Here is a 24,592-nt window from a genome sequence, read left to right as displayed (position 1 = left end):
CTAATCTTATATTTTAATGTAAAAACTATTAACTGAAAAATAATTATGCCTAACCTTTTATTTCATATTAAACAAATTATTGGTGTAATGAGATGCTTCATATTTATTGATTGATAGATGCATACAGAATTTTAATATAATATAAGTTGTTAAAATATTTATATATATCATAACTTTTGAAATCAATAACCAAGACTTCGGATATATTATATAGGAAGTTATAATCACTGTAATAAATCCAAACAAAAGAAAATAGTTGCTACATGTTTAGCTCAATTAATTTTTATTTTTTAACTTATAAAGCTACTAAAGCAATTATTTCATATTGGCTCGGTTGCTTATCTATTAATTGTACTACTATATAATTGATAATTTCACTACCTAATTACTTACAAAAACACAAACAAAAGGTCATTTGAGACATTTTTACTAACCAAGAAATATATTTAATGATAGGGGTTTCTAGCATTATGTGTTTTGTACAGGATAAAATTGAATGGAGCTGCGTCATCGAGGTAATAGGTCCGACAACAATCAACAAATGGAAACGTTTCAAATTGATGAAAAATCCAGCGATACTAAAGATGAAGCAATCAGAAATCAAAAATGTCTCTCAGCCGTACCGACTCTCTTAATTTCACTGACCGTATTGATAATTTTAAATGTGTTTGTATATTACATGGATAACAAATTACCCCCTACTGAATCAAATAATTCTACTAGTAATGATTTTGTCGCTAAACGTGCCATGTCCACATTAATTAAATTAGCGAATTTAGGCCCAAGACCTGTTGGTAGTTATGAGAATGAAAAATTAGCTTTTAATCTCTTAAAAACCGAAATCAATGATATTAGAAACGAAGTAGGCAATGTGAATGAAATTGAAATGTACAATCAAAAAGTTAGTGGTTCATTTATTTTAAATATGAAAAATTGGAAGTATCTATTAAGTTACGAAGACTTACAAAATATTGTTGTTAAAATAGATCCTAAACAAGGTATAAACGATGCCATTTTGTTAAATTGTCATTATGATACAGTTCCAGCAGGGCCTGGTGTAAGTGACAATGGTGTAAACTGTGCTGTGATGGTAGAACTTTTACGAATTTTAGCTAAAACCCCACATCTCAGGAGACCGATAATTTTTTTATTTAATGGTGGTGAAGAAATTATGCTTCAAGCATCCCATGGGTTTGTTACTCAACATCCTTGGTCTAAAAGTACAAAACACGTAATAAATCTCGACAGTTGTGGAGCAGGTGGTCGAGAGATATTGTTCCAAACTACAAAGTCTGATTCGTACTTGGTAGATTTGTACGCTCGCACCGTCCCCCATCCATACGGTCAAGTGATTGGCGAGGAATTATTTCAATCGGGCATAATACCGTCGGACACGGATTTTAGAATATTCAGAGATTTCGGAAACATGTCCGGTCTTGATCTGGCGCATTACAAAAACGGGTATGTCTATCACACGAAATACGATAATTTAGATCAAATCGAACCGTCCGTGTTGCAGAACACGGGTGAAAACTTGTTCGCGCTCGCCAAAGCAATGTCGACGCAGAACGTGACGAACAGTACCAAATCCAAGTATGTTTTCTTCGACGTGTTCGGTGTGTACATGTTTTCCTATACGGAACTCTCTGGGGCGTTCGCCAACTTCATAATCGTGTTGTTGTCCTTCTTCTCGATATTCCTGTCCCTTAAATTCACGACGGTCGGTATGAATCGCCGCGAGTACAGCTTGCACTTGTTGACGGCCATCGTAAGTCCCGGTTGCACGATCGTAACGGCTGTACTGACGTGTCTGCTGGTAGCGTTCGCGCTGGATCGGCTCGGGTGCTCGATGAGCTGGTACAGCAACTGGACCAATCTACTGGTGTACTTCGGTTCCGCGACATGGTCCATATTGACCGTGGCGGCTTACTACCCAAAAATCCGATCCAGGACCGATGCGGAATGGACCGTGACGATGCTCAACGGTGTTCAGCTGTTCTGGACGGCACTGCTGTTCGTCACCACCATGGCGGGTCTGCGTTCCAGCTACCTATTCGCGGTTATGGTGCTGTGGCCGTCGGCCGCCAGCTGCACTTTGGGCATAATGAACGCCGGCCGGACGCCAGCTTTCTGGATAGCGGGATACGCGGCATCGCTGTTCGTGCCCGTCGCGTTCGTCCTGTACCTGACACAAATGTTCGCGTCACTGTTCGTGCCGATTTCTGGACGCCTCGGCCCCAACGTCAACCCTGACTACGTGGTCGGTACGCTGATGGCCATGTCTGCGTACGCTACTGTTGGCCACCTAGCGCCGGCCATCGCGCTGGTGAACAGGCCGCGTCCCGCCTTGGCCGGTCTGGGCGCCACGGTACTGCTGACGGCAGTGGCTATCGTCGCCGTTCGACCTGTCGGGTTCCCGTACTCGAGCGCCAAGACCGAGCAGCGGCTCGACCTGATACACACGCAACGCATGTTCCACGATTTCGGTGGTGGTGTTCGGTACAACGACTCCGGTTACCTGATCGTCAACTGGGACCGGCAGGGTCCGCGAACGGTCGCAAACTACGCGCCGAATGCAGCCCGCATCGATTGCACCAGCGAACTGATGTGTGGTTCACCGGTGACCGGGTCGCTGGCGTATCACACCGGTTGGCTGCCGGGTCAACCGGCGCCGGCGGCGCAGCGGTCCGCGGCTACGGCCCAAGTGGTCGTACTTAAGGACGACGAGAGACGGCGACGGATCGTGTTCAACGTAACCGGGCCGGAGAGGGTGAACGTGTACGTCAGCCCTTATCCCGGTACGCGGTTGAAGTCATGGAGTTTCGTGGGAGAGCCGGAAGTGGCCACCAATTGGATGGGGAACGACGTATACGTGATAAAGCACTCATCGGGAGCGGGTCCCACGGCTGGCGACTCGCAGAATATGTGGAGCTTTTGGTTGGAACACGAATGCGACCGTGGCTTCGGCGAAATGTCCATCAACGTCACCTTGGCGTACAGTTGGGTGATACACAAGGACTTGGTGTTGGGCGACGAATTCCGATCTTTCGTCGACTCGTTTCCGCGGTGGGCGCACGTAAATATTGCGGTCGCCAGCGTAGAAGCTTTTGTCTACTAAATAAATTATATTGGGACTTGAATAAGTATTATACATATCATATTACATAGGTATACTCGATGCGAGGTATAGGTTTCCTAAATACCTATTGTTTAAAAAAAAATATTTTCATTTTTAATCATTTTTCAGCTCAAATAAAATATAATATTAAATATAGTTACCTAATTAATTATTAATTAATATTAATATTGTATAGGTATTATAGTTATAATTTATAAAGTTATAACTTATACCTAATATCTGTGGATTTTGTATTGTATTGATGACATATTATTAATTTATTATACTGTTCAATAATATTGTACCTACGTCCTACATGCGTGTGGTGTGATGGTGAAATTGCATTTATTATAGGTAATATTATATTATATTATACTATTATCATATTATTATTATTTATAAATTATATATTATTTTTAAAATTTTATTATTTGGATTTTTTTAAATAGTTAAATAATATGATGTGTAATGTGTGATCAAAATATTATATTTAATACATTATCAATAATAGTTATATACTTATGTTAGAACAAAATGGTAACGTGTTATTTTATTTTATCTCGTAAAACAACTTTCATTATAGTAAATCTATATTTATTTTACTCAACATAGACTACGTAAAAGGTATATATGCTTCCATAATATACTATAGCCAGATAGCCTATGCCCTATATATGCATAACTTATTGCGCGCAAGGATGGTGAACATTTTTGTACTTGTGAGTCAAATAAAAATTGTGATTGATTCTTTTTGGCCAGTGCGACATATATATATATAGTATCACTATAGTATTAATAATTAACTTTTAGTTTTCACTTTAACATAAAATCTATAAGTTATAAAGTATTAAGTAGGGATTTAAGATTAAATTAGTTGGCATTTAGCAATCAATCTCATGCGTATTATTATAATTGTTAAATACCTACTTTATCCGTTGAATCCATGTCAGTTTTTTTTTGAGCAATGATTTTAATTTTAACTAAAAGCCAGAAGGTGCAAAAAGTAAAAAACGTATGGCGGTGGAGCCCCCTAGACACCCCCTAGTTACGCCGATGCATATTACAATTACATGACATTATAATTGGTTTAAATTATGAAATAAATAAATAATAGTTAATAAATTATTTATTACTCCCTTTTTCTTATATTTTGACAATGATGTGAGGAACTGAGAACTTTGAATGTTATAGGATATAGACATAGAATAGAATGTAGACTATAGATGTGTACCTTTGATAACATATCCGATATCTAATAAGTAATAATTGGTAATATATATACCTACCAATCTTATAAGAAGACGGTGTAACAATTAATTGTACATATTCATCAACTATTACCTAATTAAGTTTTTTTACAAAACTATTTGTTTAACTTATGACAACTAAAAATATAATATATAATATATTCATGTTTTTCTACGATTGATAGGTAGTAACTGTTAAATACTAAAGTACCTAATATCAAATACTTTATAGTCTATATGACATATTATACAGTATTGCAGTATTTTCCGTATACCCAGTGGCCTAGACATAATTTCTGAAGGGGGGATCAAAAAAAAAAAACGACAGCTAAATGGGAGGAGAAAATTGAAAAATCCACCACCGTCTCAAAAGTTTTACTAAGGTAATAAAAAAAAACAATGAGGGGATCTGACCCCCACGCCACCCCCTTGTCTACGCCACTACGTATACCAGATATCTACGAGCTAAGCGGAGTTGGTATGCGACTGCGTATCAGCTCTTATTGTATATATAGGTACCTATAACATATAAATAGTAGGAATATAATTGTATTATAATGTTTTATATGTTATTGCATTATGCTGAAATAAATAAATCTTAAGTAGGTAGGTATTAATTTTATTTCATTTTATTTTTCATATTAAAATGTTTGGGAAATTCGTCTAGTAAAATTTTAAAATACCTCCAATAGTAAATAGTAATTGTATTTATTACAGTCTTCTAAAAAATAGCAAAACTCAATTTTATTATTTTACAGAATTATAACTACTTACGTTTTAACAATATGAATTCATTGGTTTCACTGAAAAATTATTTATTTATTATTTGAAGGTAATATTGTACTCCGGAATTTTTTTCACTGGGTCGGGGATTTTTATTATTCAATTCGTAATGTGTCGTGTGAATGCTTTGAATTTTGATCACATAATAAATTTAATTTATATTACATGATTTGAATATTTAGATGTTGATTTAAAAACGGATCATTCAAATAACAATTGATAGTTTTCTTATCTTATTCAAGGCGGATTCAAGGCAGATCCATATCCCACCTTGATCTTATTCTTATTTCTTACCCGTTCATAATTGACTTTCAACTTTGCAAACGTTGTGATTTTTTGAAATGTTCACAGGAAAAATGAGAAAAACACAACTGTTTGCATTCAAAAGATTATGTCTAGGAGGCAGGAATGTACTTGGCATTAAATTAGTATTTAGCACAGAATAGTATTCCAAACCATGGTATTGGAAAGTTTATAATTCGAAGTTTAACACAGATAAAAGATAAAAATTATAAACCATTTCTCCATTCATCTTTAAATCTAATTTTTTTAAATTTTTATAAATACGATAAAATCACGGTCTAAGATAGTTCCAAGTGATAATTCATAATATTCATCAAAAACAACACAGAATAGAATCACAAAAATACAGAATAAATCCGGTGACTCAACCACAGAATATGATAATTTGGGATGATGTCATATAGTTATCAAACGTTATCAGGATGAATTCATTTTTGTAAATTGTGTTATTTTCACTGTTATGCTGTTTATTGTCTATTGTCTATACTCCTTTCATAATATTATTCTTTATTAATTTTTTTTTGTTATTACCTACTTATTAGTTTTCATTATTCTACAAGTGTCAAATATTTTCATTTTATTCTGCTCAACTCGATATTGTTATTAATAATTTGTTCTTTTGACGTTTGAAATGGCAGCTATGGAAAGTATCCTTTTATGACGAAATTGTAGTATGTAATTTATATTATAACTAGCTGGCCTATCCTAAAGAGTCACTGGCGTTGAGTACTGATCTCTGACGTCTAGTCGTTATAATTATAATATAAGAAATGCATGTTTGTGTATAACGTTTACGGTCAGTCAAAATGTGATAAGGCTAGGCGCTTTAGTGGTCTAGTTTCGAATGCTCAAATTTTTTAAAGTCAAGTTTGAGCATCTAGAGCTATCCATTATGGTCATTGTAAATGAATACCTGAATGAGCTGGATATACCTCAGCGTCGGTCCATGCTTTTCGGTATGTACAAAACCGTGATTGAATGTCTAGTTATCAGGCTTACGGTGTATCTGATACAAAGTACTGTCGTTTGTATGTCTAAAAATGTAAGTCGATAGCCCTATTCAATTATTTTGTTATCAGGCATCACCGATGTAAGCCTAATTGCGTGCCACTAAGCCTCCGGTGTCTGTCTGGTGCCTTTTTGTTAGAAATCCTAAAACTCTATGGGTTAGTACCTTGCCTATCCGGTATAATATTAAAATTACTCTTGTCTTAGGGTTTGTTCAATTAAAGTTTATTTTATAAAGTATGATTTTCCTTATTAAGTTGTGTAGATCATTTATTTAACTTGAAGTTTGCAGTCAAAGAATTAGAAAGAAACTCTAAGAAATGCGAAAAAGAAGAAAAGGCCGAAAAATTAAAAACAAAAAAAGCTATACAAAAGGGTAATATGGAGGTAAATAATTTATATTTAATATACCTACCTATATTGTATATTTTTAAATCGCTTATAGTAATATGATGTACCTAACTAGCAAAAATGAAAAACAAATAACTCATTATTAGGTTATCATTTAATACCCAAAGTTAAATAAAGTATATAAATATAAATTATATATTGGATTGGCATTCTTGAAGCTTGATATGGGTGACATTGATATTATGTTTGAAATTTATTTTTTTAAAGTTAGAAATAACTTATTAACCTGCTGCTCACTCTAAATAGAATGCTATGGCTATAGGGTTCTAGGTAAAAATTTTTTAATTTTTTATTCATAAAATAGGTACTTTAAATAAGGAACAGAATTGGTATTTACTATTTTTATTAAGCTGGGAGTATCCCTACTTCTATAATTATTCATTTTATTCCAGACAGATGTTTTAATTTATATTTTCTACATTTTTGATTTCTTGTAGTTAATTCATAATTTTACCATTGTACTCAATTCATTGCTAATTTCGCCTCTTCAGATGCATTTCTACTCACATTTTTGCAATTAATGTCTAAATTGTGATTAACCAAAATCAATATTGAACCAAATTTATTAATTATTTATTATTAAATAATAATAAGTACTTAAGTACTTTCTATGAATGAGAATTGATTGCCATCTACATACAAATATGCTAAAAAAAAAAAAAAATTAGCAATAAAAAACTTACATAATATTACTAAACAATAAACATCTTTGTATCAAATTGATATTAAATATATTAATTTCTTACAATTATGGATTTCATAAAGTTCTGAGCTCTAAACTAGCTATTATTATATGCATAATGCATTGTTTACACCATAAGCTGAGTTTGGAGAACTCTGATTATATTATTTTTATTAAAAAATTGGTATCATGTATTTTTAAATTTTAAAGGATAACATTTCATATATTTTTACATACCTACCTATTCTAATAAAGTAATGCTAAATACCATTGTTATTATTAAAGTATTAACAGAGGAAATAATATACAAATACAATATGTTATTGTATAAGAATTGTTCTATTTTAATTCCTTTACATTTTAGCAATATCAAACAAACTCTTTCGGAATATTATTTTTAGAAATTAGTACTATAATAATTTCATTATATGAATTTCAAAATTTAATAAAAAAAAAACAATTGAAAGTTAAGTCTACATTTATTCAAATTAAAATATTTTTAGTTTAAAATTTAAATAAACGATAATGTATACTAATAATTTTTAGGTTGCTCGCATACATGCTGAAAATGCTATAAGACAAAAAAGTCAATCACTGAATTATTTACGTATGAGCGCTAGAGTTGATGCAGTTGCTTCAAGAGTTCAAGGAGCTCTTACCACTAGAAAGGTAAACTTAAAATATATATATTTATAGCACATATGACATATCTCTTAAATACACTCCAAGGTTTATTTAGGTACCCTTTTTGTTATTGTGATTTGTTAAAATTAAATATTTTTTAATATGTTGTATCAATTGAATAAGAAATATAATTATTATACAAAGGATATTTTTGAAAATATTAATCTTTTTTGGTTATAAAAACTATGTGGAAATCAAATCAATGGATTATGTAAAATATTTCTAAAAATAAATTATTTGTTTTTAAACATGATGGTGTTAAGTTTGTATTTAGAATGATTACTGTTACCAATTATACTATTATTGTACAACTTATAATATAAAAAATACAATTTCAAACCTTACATGTGGGCACCTCCTTGATGAGGTGGGTAGCCCGAGCGCCATCTGACCCGACCAAGCAGCGCTTAAGTATAATTGTAAAATTGTATTTTTTATTTTAAACCTTTTTATATTATAAATAAGTTGCTTAGTATTAGTATAATTTGGTTAATTAGATTCACTCTAAATATCTTAACACTATTATGTTTAAAAACAAATACTTTATTTTTAGAAATATTTTACATATTCCAATGATTTCATTTGTGTATGGTGTTTATAAGCAAAAAAGGTCAATGTCCCGTTTAATATTATTCATCCTTGTATGTTTCATTTATTGATGTCTTTAATTCATGTGGTACTTTGAAGTGTTTTAAAATATAATATGTACCTAATGGCCTATAATCAAATTGAATACAATTTATTTGGCCATAAAGATAAAATAGTTTGCATCTCAGTTTGTAATGACTAATAATATACAATGTCATGATACATTCACGAGTATTATAAATACTAATTCTTTAACTTTAATTCTAGAACTATAATAGTTGTAATATATTGAATTATAATTATGTTTGAACAACATTTAAATAAAATATGTTTATTTCAATTAATAGCATATCTTACCAATATGTATTTTTTAATTGTTGATTTATAAATAAGAATCAAATAAATTGTTTAATCAAGCCTACCTATTAAGTAACTAGTTATTGTTTCTGTCACATTAAAAAAATCTTACATTAATATTGGGTCCATTGGCACTTAGCCCCTCCCCCCCCCCCCCCGAAAATATCCCAATAGATTATTTCAAATAAATAGTTTTGTTAAATAAGCTGTAGCCTCCCAGAATTGTAACACTAGTTGCGCCTATGACATTCCTTAAATTTGAAAATCCTTTAAACAAGACAATAGTTAAGTTTTGAAATTAAATTGAGATGTAAAATGATAAACTTACTAAACGCCAATGGCCATAGATGCTGGACTCTTGACCAATAAAAAAAAAAATCATATAAAAAAAAAAATAGTAAACTTCAAATTTTTAATTTATTAACATTTAATCAATATTTAAATATTTAGGTGACTCAAAGTATGGGGGGTGTTGTAAAAGCAATGGATGCAGCAATGAAGTCTATGAATCTTGAAAAAATTTCTTCATTGATGGACAAATTTGAAAATCAATTTGAAGATTTAGATGTACAAAGTTCTTACATGGATAATACTATGTCTCAAAGTACTACTACTGCTGTGCCTCAAGGGGATGTTGAAAATTTGTTGCAGCAAGTTGCTGATGAAGCTGGGTAAACAATTATTATTTATCTCAAACATCACTATATATATATACTTGTGTGTGTGTGTGTGTGTGTGTGTGTGTGTGTGTGTGTGTGTGTACATATTTTACATCACATTGATTTCTTTTTAGATTGGAACTAAAATTAGAACTTCCTACCAATCCTCAAAGTATCAGTTCTCTATCTTCTACTACAACAGAACAAGACGAGCTTACACAACGTTTAGCTCGTCTCAGACAAGCTGAATAAAAGAATAAACTCACAGGCAAACAGCTATAATTTTGACTCAAATTATAATTTTGATTTATAGTTCAACACTTTTTTGGTCAAACCGTTATAGAACTCATCAAAAGTTCTCATATTATTTTTATCCATTAAAAAAATTATGTTTCTATAATATATTGTTTGAGAATAACCAACATCCTAAATATGCAAGAGAAAAGTTTTTTTTTTCATTTGGATACATACTGTCATCTTATTATTATATTATTATAATATTTATTTGCATTGCTTATTTTTAGGTATACTAATTATACATAACGTGGGTTATGTGTATTTATATAGTATATATAATACATAATTATATTTTTATTCAATTAAGTATCACAACAAAGTTATATTTTAATAAATTGATTAAAAAGTATTAATATTATTCAATTATATAATTTTTCATTTACTTTGATAATAAAAAAAAAATTAAGTTGGCACTTAATTTTAACCTTGTAATATTGAATTTATTAATTTGTTTATTAGGTACTATTAAATAAACGATAAAGATAAACAAATCCAAATTTATGATAAATACTAGAATATTTTATGGAACCACAGTTAAGAGCTATATTTTGGTTATAAATTATAATATAAAATAAATATTATAGTATGTAGTTAATTGTATAAAAAATATTTGTACATCATATTTTATTCTATAAAAGAAAATTATAATATTTGTTTTAAAAGCTTAATAATGATAATAAACTAATTTTTTTACATTTATTATTTATTAAGTTAGTGGATTATTGTATTTATTTCGCTTATTTAATATTGATAAACGTAGCATCAAAATAAATGCATATAATACACTACTTATTTTTAATTAATATTAATGAATGCCATTTTTTTTTTCATTGTTTCCGAAGTATAATAAAATTAATGGTACAATTTCTTACAGTACATTTGTAAATTTGATTTTTTTTCTATCTTTAAAATAATTAAATTTACTTAAACTACTTAATTATTATTATCTTAATTATTCAAAAATATTTTATCACTTAAAACAAGTAGTCATATTAAACAAAGTACATAGTGTCTTACAGTATTAAGTGTTGTTCAATTGGTGGATAATAAAAAACTTTATTACCACTATTACTTAGTCCCCCCACCAACAACTATTTTAACACCCTGTACAATTGTTGTTTACTAGTCTATATATATTTATTATTATATTATTTAATGTAGGTATTTCTCAAGTGTAATTGAATATTCGTGTACCTACCTAATTTACATCATATTAGTTATTTTAACATTCATTAACCACTTACCTATACTAATGCATTAGTGTTAATACGTCTTTATAGAATAAATGGTTTTATACATAATATATAATGTATCAGTCAATGGATTTTAAAGGGTATGATTTATCGAATGAAAGTGAAGAAATTGTACCCATTGGATCCTTAAATCATCTATCAACAAAATATGAGGTATCTACTTATTTTATTTTGGAAAAATATTTTAACTATGTCCCTATATAATAATCTATATAATACTAGTTGATCCCGTGCACTTCGTTTCCCGTTAAATGTACCAACTCCATATGACTCAAACTTTGTTCAATTCGTTTTTAATATTCGGTGTATGGAGTTCAAAATGTATCTTAACTTTTCTGTTGCCTGGAATAATAATTCTGATTCGCAGCAGTATATTATCAGGTAGGCAGATCGCGGACCCTGTGCTGTTTGTACGTAACTTTATAATTTAAGTCTAAAGCTACGGTTTCCCTGCAGCGTCAAACAGTGGAACAGCACGGCCGTGTCAGACGCCGACCTACGTCCAGACCAGTAATGACGCTAGACGCCGCGTCCAGACGCTACAGGGAAAACGTACATTAAAGTATCAAAGTTATACCAAGTATGTCACTGAACTCCTCCTAAGCGGTTGGAATAATTGTGAATGCCGAGTCTGTCAACCAATATTTCCTCCTCGTCCACGAATACGTGGCATTATTTTATGTACGTAATTTATATGTGAGAGTAATACGCTCAATATTTACGTAATTGCGATACATATAGGTAATATCAAAATACAGCGTAAAAAAAAATTAAATGCATTGAATGAATACACTGATTTCACGGTAACCAATAATAATAATTATTATAATAGTTTTAAAACCTATGGTAACCATTTATAAACAACGATTTCCACCGTAAATTTCTAAATCTCCGTTTGAACACATCCCTTGGTTGGACCTAGGGGGATAATTTGTGAATCTAAACAATCCGGGGCGTCACCCAAACGCATACAAAAAATGTCATCAAAATCGGTCCAGCCGTTTAGGATGAGTTCGCTTACAAACCCACGTACAGTATAATTATATATATAAAGATATTCCTATAATTTATAAATTATTAAAAAATTAATGGCATCATATTCTATATTATTATATTTATTATTAATTTATATAGCTGTTGAAACTTAATATACAGTATGTTAATTAATTGGAAAACTAGTACGTAAACATTAGTTTAAGATGTAGTGTTTAAAATTTAAATATTCACATTTAAATTTTAAGATACTATTTTTTTAATGTAATATATAATATAGTAGCTGATCCCAGCAACTATAAAATGCAACATCCGTGCATTTCGAAGTCGGTTATAAATTACCAACAATAAATAATTCAAAATTTGTGTTCAATTTGACATATAATTCCGGGTAGCTAGTACTATACTTCCCATGACAAATTCCCATGGATTTACACCATCTTAATCTCCATTAAAGATTTTTATAACAGCCGTCAGACATATAAAATATAGGTCTAAAATTTTAAATTATATACCTATCATTGAGTAAATCTTTGTAATATGTGTTAAATTTGAATTCAATGATAAATATGGAAAATAATTTCGAGTGAAGATGGTCTGTCAGAGCTCAGACTATATTACCTAATTTATGATACGTTTATATCGCTATAAAATTAATTAATGTTATAATTATTAGTAATACAATAGGTTGAATACATTTTTGTGAAAATATTGGATTTGATAATTTCATTGTGAGCATAAAATATAATGATATACTTTAAACTTAAAGAGCTACCCACGAAAAAAGTGTTTAAATTGCAACATAATAACTAAAATCATTATCCTTTGTTTAAATATTTAATTTCGTCCAAATTTTTACTAAAAATATCTACAAAAATAAATAAGCGTGTAAGTGGATTTCGCTGTGCTGTACAGTAGGTTACAAGTGGGTCACTGTATAATGGATTGTATTAAATTTGAATTCAATGATATATCATTATATACGAAAAACGATTCTGAGCGTAGATGGTTTGTCAGTCTGGATTTTTATATTTTACAAGCTGAACCCGTGCACTTCGTTGCCCATTAAGTGTACCAACTATATGTGACTTAAACTTTGTTCGATTCGTTATTTAATATTCGGTGTATGGTTTCAAAATTAATCTTAACTTTTCCGTTGCCCGGAATAAAAATTCTGATTCGCAGCAGTTCATTATCGGGTAGGCAATCTACCTGCGGTAGTCGCGGACCCCGTGCTGTATGTACGTTAGTGTATGATTTAACTCTAAAGTATCAAAGTTATACCAAGTTTGTCGTATTCTACCTATAGTGGATTGATATAATCAATTAATACAAAATCCTAACCTAACCGTACTAAAATCAGGTGAATAAACGCAAACGCATACAAAAAAATTCATTCAAATCGGTCATTTATAATTATGATGAGTTCAGTCACAACACACGTACTACAGTAGAATTATTGCGCTTAGCAACACATTCTGCGATTCATCTTTATATTATATGAAATCAACAAACATGCCCGATTAACCAATAGAAACCAATATAATATAATGCACTGTTGCGCCACTGTTGTATTTTACTGTAGATTTCTTACCTTTCCGGTGGATTTTCCTAAAATTTTATTTCGTAAAAACCTTCTCCTGGCAGTTACGAACATCTTAAAAAAAATTTGAGCCAAATCGGACCAGCCGTTCTCGATTGATGAATTGTTATACATTTTTGTCTCCATTTTTATACATATAGATTATAGCCTGTAAGTTGAAATAACATTATAAATTAAAACAAAATAACTAAAATTGTTATTTTTATTTTTATTTTTATTCGTTTCTATGGTGATAAACAAAGCGTTAGAAATTAAAATCCCATTTTTAGCGGTTTTTTGTAATTTGTCTGTGGTTTTTCCCGTGGCATTAAATAACTTTTGAGAAAATTGAAAAATTACCTCTCTTATAAAACCATCTTGATCTAATTTGCTAAAAGGTACGATACCATATGTTGTAATCGAAGTACTCCTTCTGGTAGAAATTTTGTCTACAAAATAAAAAAAAAATACTTATGCTTCGCTATAGAATCTATAACTGTTTTCAATCGTTAGACATAAAAATTAAAAATTATTAAATATTTTTGTGATTTTTACGAATTTTTTAAACAATTTAAACATCAATTAATGTTTATAAAAAAATCCTGCTTATGTATCATTAATATTTTTAAATTAATCAAAAATCAATTGAGGTGGTTAATTTATGGAGGAATATTCAATATTGAAAAGATTTGAACTTCAGACGCTCATAAAGGTCCCACACATACTGCTATCCATTTTTATGGGTCCACTCAGAATATAAAAAAATATTGGCTAATAAATCTATAAACTTAATTAATAAGATTAATTTATTTGCATTATTTTGAATTTATAAGGCATTACAATATTCCCAGCTCCAGTTATTACCTACCTATTATACTATTGTCTATTAGCACAAAAGTACCTATAAGAATATAAATTATAATATACCTAATATAATATAGATATATAATTTTATAACAGAAAAAAATATTGTCAAAGAATTTTTACATAGCATTTTAAATACCTACTTACTATAAAAAAGTAACCCATTATTAAAAAAATATATTCCATTATACCATGGTATTTAAAGTTTATTTTAGTTCAAAATACTATGGGGGTGATTATCAGTCTGTAAAGAAAATTTCTAAACGATTTAATATAATGCAATAACTACATAGGTTAGGTATATCTTCATACTAAACGGTACGTCGGTACCTATGACCTACCTAATAGTGATATATTATTTTTTTATTTTATATAGAGCTTAGATTATGAAGTCATCGAAAATGAATTGTACCGCGAAGAAGAACAAAAAAAAGGTTATAGATATGTTGTACAAAAAGATTTTTCTAGGTGGATGACATTTTTTTGGATTGGGGTAACAACTGCCTTTATTGGAATAATAATTTTTATTTCAATTGAAATTGGGACTACTTTTAAGTTCAACATGATCAAAAAATGTATCCTTTTAAATAAGTTAAATTTTTTAATAGACTTTAAACATTAGACCAGATATAACAATATCTATACTTATATACCTATGATAATGTGCTTTAAAAATGTTGAATGCAGTTTATTATTTTAATTAAATAACAAATGACAAAATTATTATTAATGAATCATATAAGCACATACATGCTAGATAATAATACATACCTAACAGATTTTGGAAATCCATTATGTTGAAAACATTTGTATCTATAACTTTTTTAAATAGATTGATTAATGTCGAGCTGTTGAGGGTTAAGCTCACTGATTGTATGCAGGGGCATACACATACAAGGGGGGTCGAAGTTTCAGATTCCCTCCCACCCATTGGCTTTGTATTAACTTAGTAAAAAGTTTTGAGAGGGTGAGGGATTTTCCAATTTTCCCCTCCCATTTAGATGTCGTTTTTTTTTTATCCCCCCCTTTCAGAAATCATGTCTACGCCACTGGTTGTATGAAGACGTTTTTGAACACATTTGACGATTTGGGCCATGATTTCACAAGAATGTAACATTAATATACATCTCAATTAAGTGCCTATAGAAAATCCATCTTGAACCTGTTTGCCCATTTGATATTTGTCTTGATCCCCATAAGGGGTAATTAAGTGGATATAATGTTTGTTTTTGATACAAAATAATTAATTTTATCTATTGTGTTAGTTTTTTCTTTTTTTGTATTATTTACTAATAATACATTTTTTTATGCATATTACATTAGTATGATAATTTTATGCTATACTTACTGTTTTTATTCACTTATGGTCAAAAAACATTTCACCTCACAATATTCTTGGAGAAATATAACTTGTTACTAATTAGTAAATTTTGTAATTATCAACTAAATTGGTGGTTTTTTAACAATATTATCAATACAATTTTAAATTATGTACCTATACTATTATGTACCTATTTACAAATTCACAATAAAAAATAAAGGTCAACATTTCTTTAATATAAACTACTTAGATTTTGATGGTTGTACAGAAGCGGATTGTGTGTATAAACCATATTTGGTGGCCCTTTTATTGAACTTAATTCCTTCATTAGTTGGGTCATGTCTTATAGTTTATATTGAGGTGAGTATATTGTTTAAATCACATTATCACACTATACTACTTAATATAATGCACTAAGTAGATACCTATTGCACTGTAATAATAATTATAATGTTTAATATATTTTGTAATGATGTATTAGCCTATGGCTAAAGGTTCCGGTATCCCGGCTGTGAAATGTTTTTTAAATGGAATTAAAGTACCAAGATTGATTAGACTGAAAACATTGGTTGTCAAAGTGATTGGTGTTACGTGTGTGGCACTTGGTGGTATGTGGGGTGGTAAAGTAAGTTTAATTCATTTCATATAATTCATATTATTTTAATATTATATTTCATCAATTAAAATGAGCGTATATTATAGACGTTATAAATATGTAACAAATATTATTATTTTAATTAGGCATAGGAGTAACATGATGAATTTATATAAGTGAGATCTTATTATATAACCATATATATTTTAATATTTATGTCTTTTTAGTACCTGCACAGCATATATTTTACAAATGTTACTAAAAAAAAATTACGGGATGAAGGGCTAAACAAAATTCCTTAGACCTTAGCCTAGACCCTCTTTATTCTGCCTATATCATTAGGTATTTAATGTGAATTATAGGCGTATAGTTATCTAATATGTAAATATATTTATAGATAATATTATGTTCTTTTATAAGTATGAATTCATTTCTTTTAGGAAGGTCCTATGATTCACGCAGGATCTATAGTGGCCGCTGGAGTTTCACAAGGAAAAAGTATAACATTCAATAAAGATTTGGGTGCATTGAATTTTTTCAGAGAAGATCATGAAAAAAGAGATTTTGTATCTGGAGGTGCTGCAGCAGGAATAGCTGCCGCTTTTGGTGCTCCAGTTGGTATGTAATTTTGCAAAATATTCTTGTGTTGCAATATTAATTAATTTTGTCATAACTTTACATACACATTTGACTATAGGTGGCCTGCTATTCAGTTTAGAAGAGGGTGCTAGTTTCTGGAATCAAGCACTTACATGGCGAACTTTTTTTGGATCAATGGTTTCAATGTTCACATTACACTCTGTTTTAAGTGCTTATCATGGACATCCAGGTCAAGTATCAATATTGTTCTCCTTCTATAATAATATTTAGAAAACCTGTGTGGTTTGTAAAATAAATATCATTTTTTTATTGTAGGTGACCTTACATATAAAGGTTTGTTAAATTTTGGAGAATTTGATGATCTATCATATCATATACTCGACATACCAGTTTTTGTACTGATGGGTATAGTTGGTGGCTTGACAGGAGCACTGTTTTGCCATTTAAATCTCAAATTATTTATATTCAGAAAAAGGTAAATCTTTTCTTTTCGATTACAATTGTGAATAGAGGATTAAAATTAAAGCAAATTGCAGATACAATTTATTGACCCAGACAACAATGGTTTTATATCTACAGTCTATAGATTATAAAACACATAACAATATACTAAGTGATTTAGTTTACTTAATCTCCTTTTATTTAAAAATGCAAATGAAAAAAGTGAAAAAGTGAAAATGATTAGTTTTGATTTTTTACAGATACGTTAATAAGGACTGGAAAAAAATTTTGGAAGTTTTAATTGTGTGCGCAACTACAGTGACTATAAGTTTTTTACTCATTCTGTTTACTAGTGATTGCAAAAAATTAGGACTTGATCCAACAGATCACCCTATTCAGGTAAAAATAAATATGATAATAAAATACATGAAAGTTATATATATTCTATAAAAATCATAATATTAATGTTTATATGATTAGAATAATTACATGTAATGGCTAAATTTACCTATTATGTTCTATTCTTTTTTTATATCATATCAGTTTGGATGCAATGATGGTGAATTCAACGCTATGGCTTCTTTATGGTTTCAGCTCTTAGAGGGAACAGTGCGATCACTATTTCATGATACTCCTGGTATTATTATTTATATATTATATTGTTTGGTACTATATATAATTCTCGGCATTAATTATGGTTTTTATGTTTTTTTCTAGATGTTTTTAATACAACTACAGTAGTTTATTTTTGTATATGTGCTTATTTCATAACATTATGGACATATGGAGTACATTTTAGTGGCGGTGTATTAATACCTGGACTGTGTACTGGAGCAGCATGGGGACGTCTTGTTGGACGAGCGGTATTTCATTTTTTTCCAAATACAGTATGATATTAATATGTTATAACTTATACTTATTATAGTACTATATATTCTATGTAAAACTTTTTCTTTAATTTCAGAATATAGGTATTTATTCATTGATTGGTGCTGCATCACAATTAGGTGGAATCACAAGAATGACAATTAGTTTGACAATTATACTAGTAGAAGCTACTGGAAGTATAACATTTGGCTTACCACTTATGATTTGTTTAATGACAGCTAAGTGGGTTGGAGATTTTTTTTCGGAAGTATGTGAATTAATAAAACCTAACTTAACCTAACCTACCTACTGTTGATAGCAGTGTTGGGTAAATTACTTGTAAAAGTAATGAAATTACGTTACTCGTTACTTCAAATATTTTTATTTAAATTACAATTTGCGTCACCTAAAATTATTTTTATCACGTTACATTACTTTTTCATTAGTAAAATAGTGCGTTGCAATCACAATCCTTTCCATGATTACTAATTTCATAGTAATTTTACTATATTAAGTTAGGTAATATTTAAATAGATTTATAAATTAAAATAGGAAATAAGAAATAAATAATTTAATTTATAGGTAATTATTTGTATTAAACATTTTAAAAATAGAAAATATAATAAAATTTTTTTTTATAAATTACCTACCTTAATTTACTACCTACATACTATTTAATAATGTAGTAATGTAATATATTATGTATTTATAATATCCTCATAGGTAATAAATTAAATGTTATCTACTTGTAAGTTGTAGTAAGATATAATTTTTAGCTGGTTGTTGGCAGTAACGAGAGGCTACTATGTAGAAATCTCAACCAACTAGGTACCTATTACAAAGTCGCCCTATGCGCTCGCGATTTACCTTATTATAGTTATTTACATCACATTTTGATATCAACATTCAATATAACTATGAGTTAATGACAATAACAAATTTTTAAGCTTTAGTAGGAAAGCTATATTTAATTAATTGTTATTTGTATTTGTTGCATTAAAACTTATATTCAATTAAAAAATGTACCTGAAATATTTAAATCATTTTAAGAAGGGACACATATTTATTATTTTATTTTTATACCTACGTATGTTTGCAGTATATTTATTTTATTTTAGTTTTTAATGACTGTTTCATTTTCACAAGAGATATATAAAGTGGCTTTAAATTCTAATACAATACAAAAGTCAAAAATAATACATTTATAAAATTTATATTTTATAATACCCACATGAAAATAATATTAAAGAACTAGAACATGACAATAATTTTCTCCGCTTTTTCATTAGTTCTAATGTACTTATTACGTTATCAAAATCAATGGTTTGAGCTATGTTGCTTTCTATGCTCAATATGGCCAAATTTGATAGCCGGTCTTCAGTTATAGTTGAGAGAAGGCATGTTTTGAGAAGTTTTAGACAGCTAAAATTACTTTCTGCAGTTGCACTGCTGACTGGAAGTGTATAAAATATTTTATACAAAGTATATAAATTTGGATATAAAGAAACCATGTCTCATGATATCATGAACTTCAATACTTCATTTAATTTTAAAGGTCCACTTACTCCAGTTTCAATAGTTTTACATTAGTTTTACACATAGTTTCATATACTTCTTGGTAAGCTATAAACATAATGAACGGTATTCCATTTCTATATCAATTTCATCTATGTCGACTTCGTAAAATCTTATATAATATACTTATACATTTATAGAATTATATTTGTAATTGTATAGAAACATCTTGAATCCGTGTAAATGTTATAAATGATTATTATTTAATATTATTGTATTATTGATCATTGTACATAATCAAGGACAGATCTTCGATATTTTGATAGAGGGGGCACATATAAATTGTATAATTTGAATTTTAATTAATAATACATACATATTATCATTTTTAAACAATAATGATTATAATAAATAATAATTAATAGTTGGTAGTATTCTGTATTATTCTTATTAACTGAATTTTTCATTTTATACTCGTAGTTGCATAAAAAAATTGTCGATAGAAAATTGACAGGGGGACACATGCCCCTCCCCTGAATCCGCCACTGTACTTAATTTTTTCAAATAAAAAATGTTTATGTAGTTTGCTATTTCAAGGGGCCACATTTAACTGGGAAAAACTCTTGGTGCCCCCCCCCTCTGGGTCCGCCCCTGGGTGTTGGGTTAGTAAGTAGGAATTAGGAAGTTTAATTTTAAAAGTAGATAATATTATAATTTAACTTAATTATTTTAAACACATAAACTAATACACTCGTAATTTTGTGTTGTTAGGACAAAATGGGAGCGGGAGGTTCTTACTTCACACACATAATAATTAAATAAAATTGAAATTAATATAACTATATATTATTATAATCTAGATGGATTTTTTTTTAATATAATAGTTTATTTTATGTAGAGCATATATGACACACAGATTGAGTTAAGCGGTATGCCATTATTAGCTTGGGATCCACCTCCATTATCTTCTAACATTTATGCCAACAATTTAATGACACATCCAGTTATTACATTTAAAACTAAAGAAACTGTCGGAAACATTGTAAAAATATTAAAAACATATTCACATAATGGTTTTCCTGTAATTGAATACGTACAGAATTATGAATTAGTGAGTTAACAATTGGTTATTTTATTAATTTTTGTTATTTTTTTAAATATTGTAATTCAAAATACATTATTATATTTACTTAGGATGAAGGCAAAACTAAATGTTATCTACGTGGTTTAATATTACGATCACAACTAATTGTACTTTTGGAAAACAAAGTATTTGATGGACCCCTGACTAATTATTGGGACTCTGTTACAATGGAAACTTTTAGAGAAGACTACCCTAGGTACTCAAGTATTGACGTAAGTTTTGAATTACTTTGAATGTTATTGTGTTCAAAAAATAAAATTGCAAGTAACTGCGAATATATAATAATTATATATTTATATTATGATTTATGACTTTATGAGTATTCATTTTTATTCAAAGCATCGTAGTTGTTAAATTATTTTCTTTCAATTTCTATATTATTATATAGCCAATAGCTATTTTCCATATAGATTATAGATACTATTGTATTTTAAAACAATCCAGATATATTGTACCAGGTAATATTTTTGGTATGACCAGGAATGTCATACTCTTTAGTTGTGAATTGTGATGTAGGTATAGAGTTAACTATTTTCATATTAATTTAATTATTTTATTTGTAGAAGGTAATACAAATTAACCATCTTGTCTGGGGTGCCTAAACTACCTACTAAGTACTCAGGTACTCTAGATATACGGTAACTACCTACCAGCTATTTGTCTATATATCTATTTATGATATAAGTCAGCAGTTCTTAACTTGTCCCGGCCCCTGGCGGTCCGCGGCAGCCTTACAACATAACATACATCAATAAGTGACATGTGTGCATGTGCGTTATTATTACAATATTGTTGGATTATTATTTATTTTTTTTATATATAATATGTAGATTCTACACAAATATACACACGTAAAACGTAAGTTTCAAAAACAAATCGTGAAAGACATGATAAACGTAGCGTTGCACTCGTGCGCATAAACGTAAAATCGCAAACTTTGATTGGCTATAACTTCCAAAATAATGGTTTCCACAAAAAAATTCGAACAGTTTAGAAATCAGCGGTGAAAACACGTCTTTTAAAAAAAAAAATTCAAAAATTAAATTCTAAGTATTTTTTTTCACGTAACAAAAAAATGAAGTTTTTGAAGTTTTTCATCAATATCTTCAAAACGAAGTTTGTCCGGGCATTTTGTGTATATTCTTACAAAGCACCCTAAAAAACACATTTTGAAAAAAAAAAATTGAAAAATTGAAAAGTTGCTAAAACAGAATTATGCCAAAATAATTATAAATGTGTATGTTTTGTTATGTCTGTTATGTAATTACTAATTTGTGATATAAAATAATAATTTATTATAATTTTGGTTATGACAACATGAGATGTTTTGTCCTCTTGGTGGTCTACATAAGGTTAGAACCGCTGATATAAGTAATAATAGTATAATAACAAATTTCAAATAATACAAAGTTATGAGTTAAGTTATGTTATCACAATAGTATATATTATTACAAGTTACCTGCTGTTGTTTTCTTTTTTGTGTACTTCTATGCACATTTCTTTATTATATACATTTTATTTTGTTATTATAGGATATTGAACTACTGCAGAATGACCTTAAATTAACAATTGATTTATCGCGATTCATGAATCCATCACCATATATCGTCCAACATGTGAGTATAAAACTTTTCCATAATATTTTTTTTTATATACTTAGTAGTTTATTGGCTATATTAAAATTATATTACTAGCTGATCCTGTGCACTTGTAGTTGCCCGTAAAAAAAATTGTGATTGTTCAACTCCTTTTGGGTGCAACTTAGCCTCCCTAGTAGGCAATACGTCAGATCCCGTACAATGTGTGACATCATATCTATCAAGTAGGCAATTGTGCGAAAATTTGATTTGATGCATGCTTGCACCTGATCTACCTGATTAACCAAATTCAACCCAATAATAAATGATTATTTCTACTAATTATTTCTCCCATAACCAATAGCAATCATTCACAATAAAAATGTCCACAGTAAATCTCAAAATCCCCGTTCGAACGAACACCCTCCCGGGTGGGATTAACTATTAAGAGGGTAAAAAATACTCATAGACCTATTCTCATACCTACCAAATATAAAACAATTTCATTACAATCGGTCGAGCTGTTTTGGAGGCATGCGACTACTACACCATGACACGAGATTTTTATATACTAGATGTACACTTTATGCCTTATGGATACACGTATGCATATATATTATACATATACCATTTATTTATAATCTGTTGTCTATTCAAATTCAAACAAATCCATTAAATTATTTACAATATTTCTATAGGTAGGTACTAAATTCTACTCAGATTTATAAATATAATATATATTTGAATTTTCAGTTCCTACTAAGAATTTCATAGTTTTGAATTATAAAAAACTTTTATTTTGATATTATCCCAAGTCCTAACTTATATTAAGCTTTTATACTTTATACTTAAATATTTTTTATCAAATAAATAACACTTAAATGTAATTTTTATACATTTTTTATATATAGACCATGTCATTGCCACGTGTTTTTAAATTATTCAGAGCTATGGGACTTCGGCATATAGTTGTTGTGAATGATTCAAATGAAGTAATTATGTCCTCTTTACCTATTAATTATTGTTATTTGTTATTATATAATCAATAGCTGGATAGTGTATCATCATTCAAATTATAGGTTGCTGGTATTGTCACACGCAAAGATCTAGCTCGATATAAAGTAATTAGACACATGGGTAAAATCTGTGTAACCGAACTACAGTTTTCAAGCAAAATGGATTAGGCAAATAGTTTCTCTATAGTAATTGTCAATAATTTTATTTCTTTTTAAAATCTTACCTTAAAATATTTACTTATTATGTTATAAATGGTATTTTTAGATTAATTTATATAAGGTAACCTATTGTACCTATATATTTATTTTGTCACTTTGATTTAACTCAGATCATTAAAAATATAATATAAAGAAATAACATTTTTATATGTGGATGTTATAACCTAGGATATTATACAGTATTTTATCTCTAGATCAACTTGCCTTCAAAGTTAATAATTCTTTTGAAAAAATTAATTTTTCTTTAATAAAATATTATTTTTGTGATATCACTGCGCTATGAAATTAAATTTGACAAAAATCGTTTAAATATTGTGTATTTAAATTTTAAGCTAAACTGTAATATTGTAGAAAGACAATTTAATAATATAGCAATACAATTATTAAAATATAGAATTTGAATTGGCATATTTTATACTTCAAATGTTTTTGTTGTCTTGCATGTTTATAACTTACTATTTATTTTTA

General features: G+C 29.2%; 3 protein-coding genes across 5 annotated transcripts; all 3 read left to right on the top strand.

Moving 5' to 3' along the window:
* The first annotated feature begins 496 nt into the window (after nt 1-496).
* On the top strand, nt 497-3,118 carry LOC103309179 (endoplasmic reticulum metallopeptidase 1-like). Its single transcript, XM_016803732.1, has one exon. It carries the CDS (start codon nt 497-499, stop codon nt 3,116-3,118), a length of 2,622 nt encoding a protein of 873 aa, XP_016659221.1.
* A 2,773-nt stretch (nt 3,119-5,891) lies between these two features.
* On the top strand, nt 5,892-10,634 carry LOC100160376 (chromatin modifying protein 1-like). Its single transcript, NM_001161965.2, is given in 5 exon segments — nt 5,892-6,098; nt 6,725-6,846; nt 8,099-8,221; nt 9,632-9,852; nt 9,975-10,634. Coding segments are annotated over 5 exon segments (600 nt in total). The 5' UTR covers nt 5,892-6,082; the 3' UTR covers nt 10,093-10,634.
* Nucleotides 10,635-10,948: 314 nt separating this feature from the next.
* Nucleotides 10,949-24,172, top strand: LOC103309178 (H(+)/Cl(-) exchange transporter 7). Of its 3 annotated transcripts, none has more exons than XM_008184015.3 (16): nt 10,949-11,543; nt 15,206-15,404; nt 16,401-16,510; nt 16,632-16,775; nt 17,186-17,363; nt 17,443-17,574; nt 17,661-17,820; nt 18,047-18,185; nt 18,330-18,423; nt 18,504-18,649; nt 18,751-18,921; nt 21,067-21,279; nt 21,363-21,524; nt 22,845-22,928; nt 23,801-23,881; nt 23,969-24,172. In XM_008184015.3, the coding sequence occupies exons 1-16, from the start codon at nt 11,445-11,447 to the stop codon at nt 24,071-24,073; spliced, it is 2,217 nt and encodes a 738-aa protein (XP_008182237.1). In that variant the 5' UTR covers nt 10,949-11,444; the 3' UTR covers nt 24,074-24,172. The 3 variants fall into 3 exon arrangements, with proteins under 3 accessions (XP_008182237.1, XP_016659239.1, XP_008182236.1); XM_008184014.3 differs by having other exon boundaries at nt 10,950-11,543; nt 18,504-18,673; XM_016803750.2 differs by lacking the exons at nt 15,206-15,404; nt 16,401-16,510 and having other exon boundaries at nt 18,504-18,673.
* The last annotated feature ends 420 nt before the right edge of the window (nt 24,173-24,592 follow it).

Source organism: Acyrthosiphon pisum, chromosome A1 (assembly GCF_005508785.2).
Source record: "Acyrthosiphon pisum isolate AL4f chromosome A1, pea_aphid_22Mar2018_4r6ur, whole genome shotgun sequence".
Lineage (NCBI taxonomy): Eukaryota > Metazoa > Arthropoda > Insecta > Hemiptera > Aphididae > Acyrthosiphon > Acyrthosiphon pisum.
The sequence above is the reverse complement of the archived record's forward strand: the minus strand, read 5'-3'. Positions and strand labels throughout refer to the sequence as shown.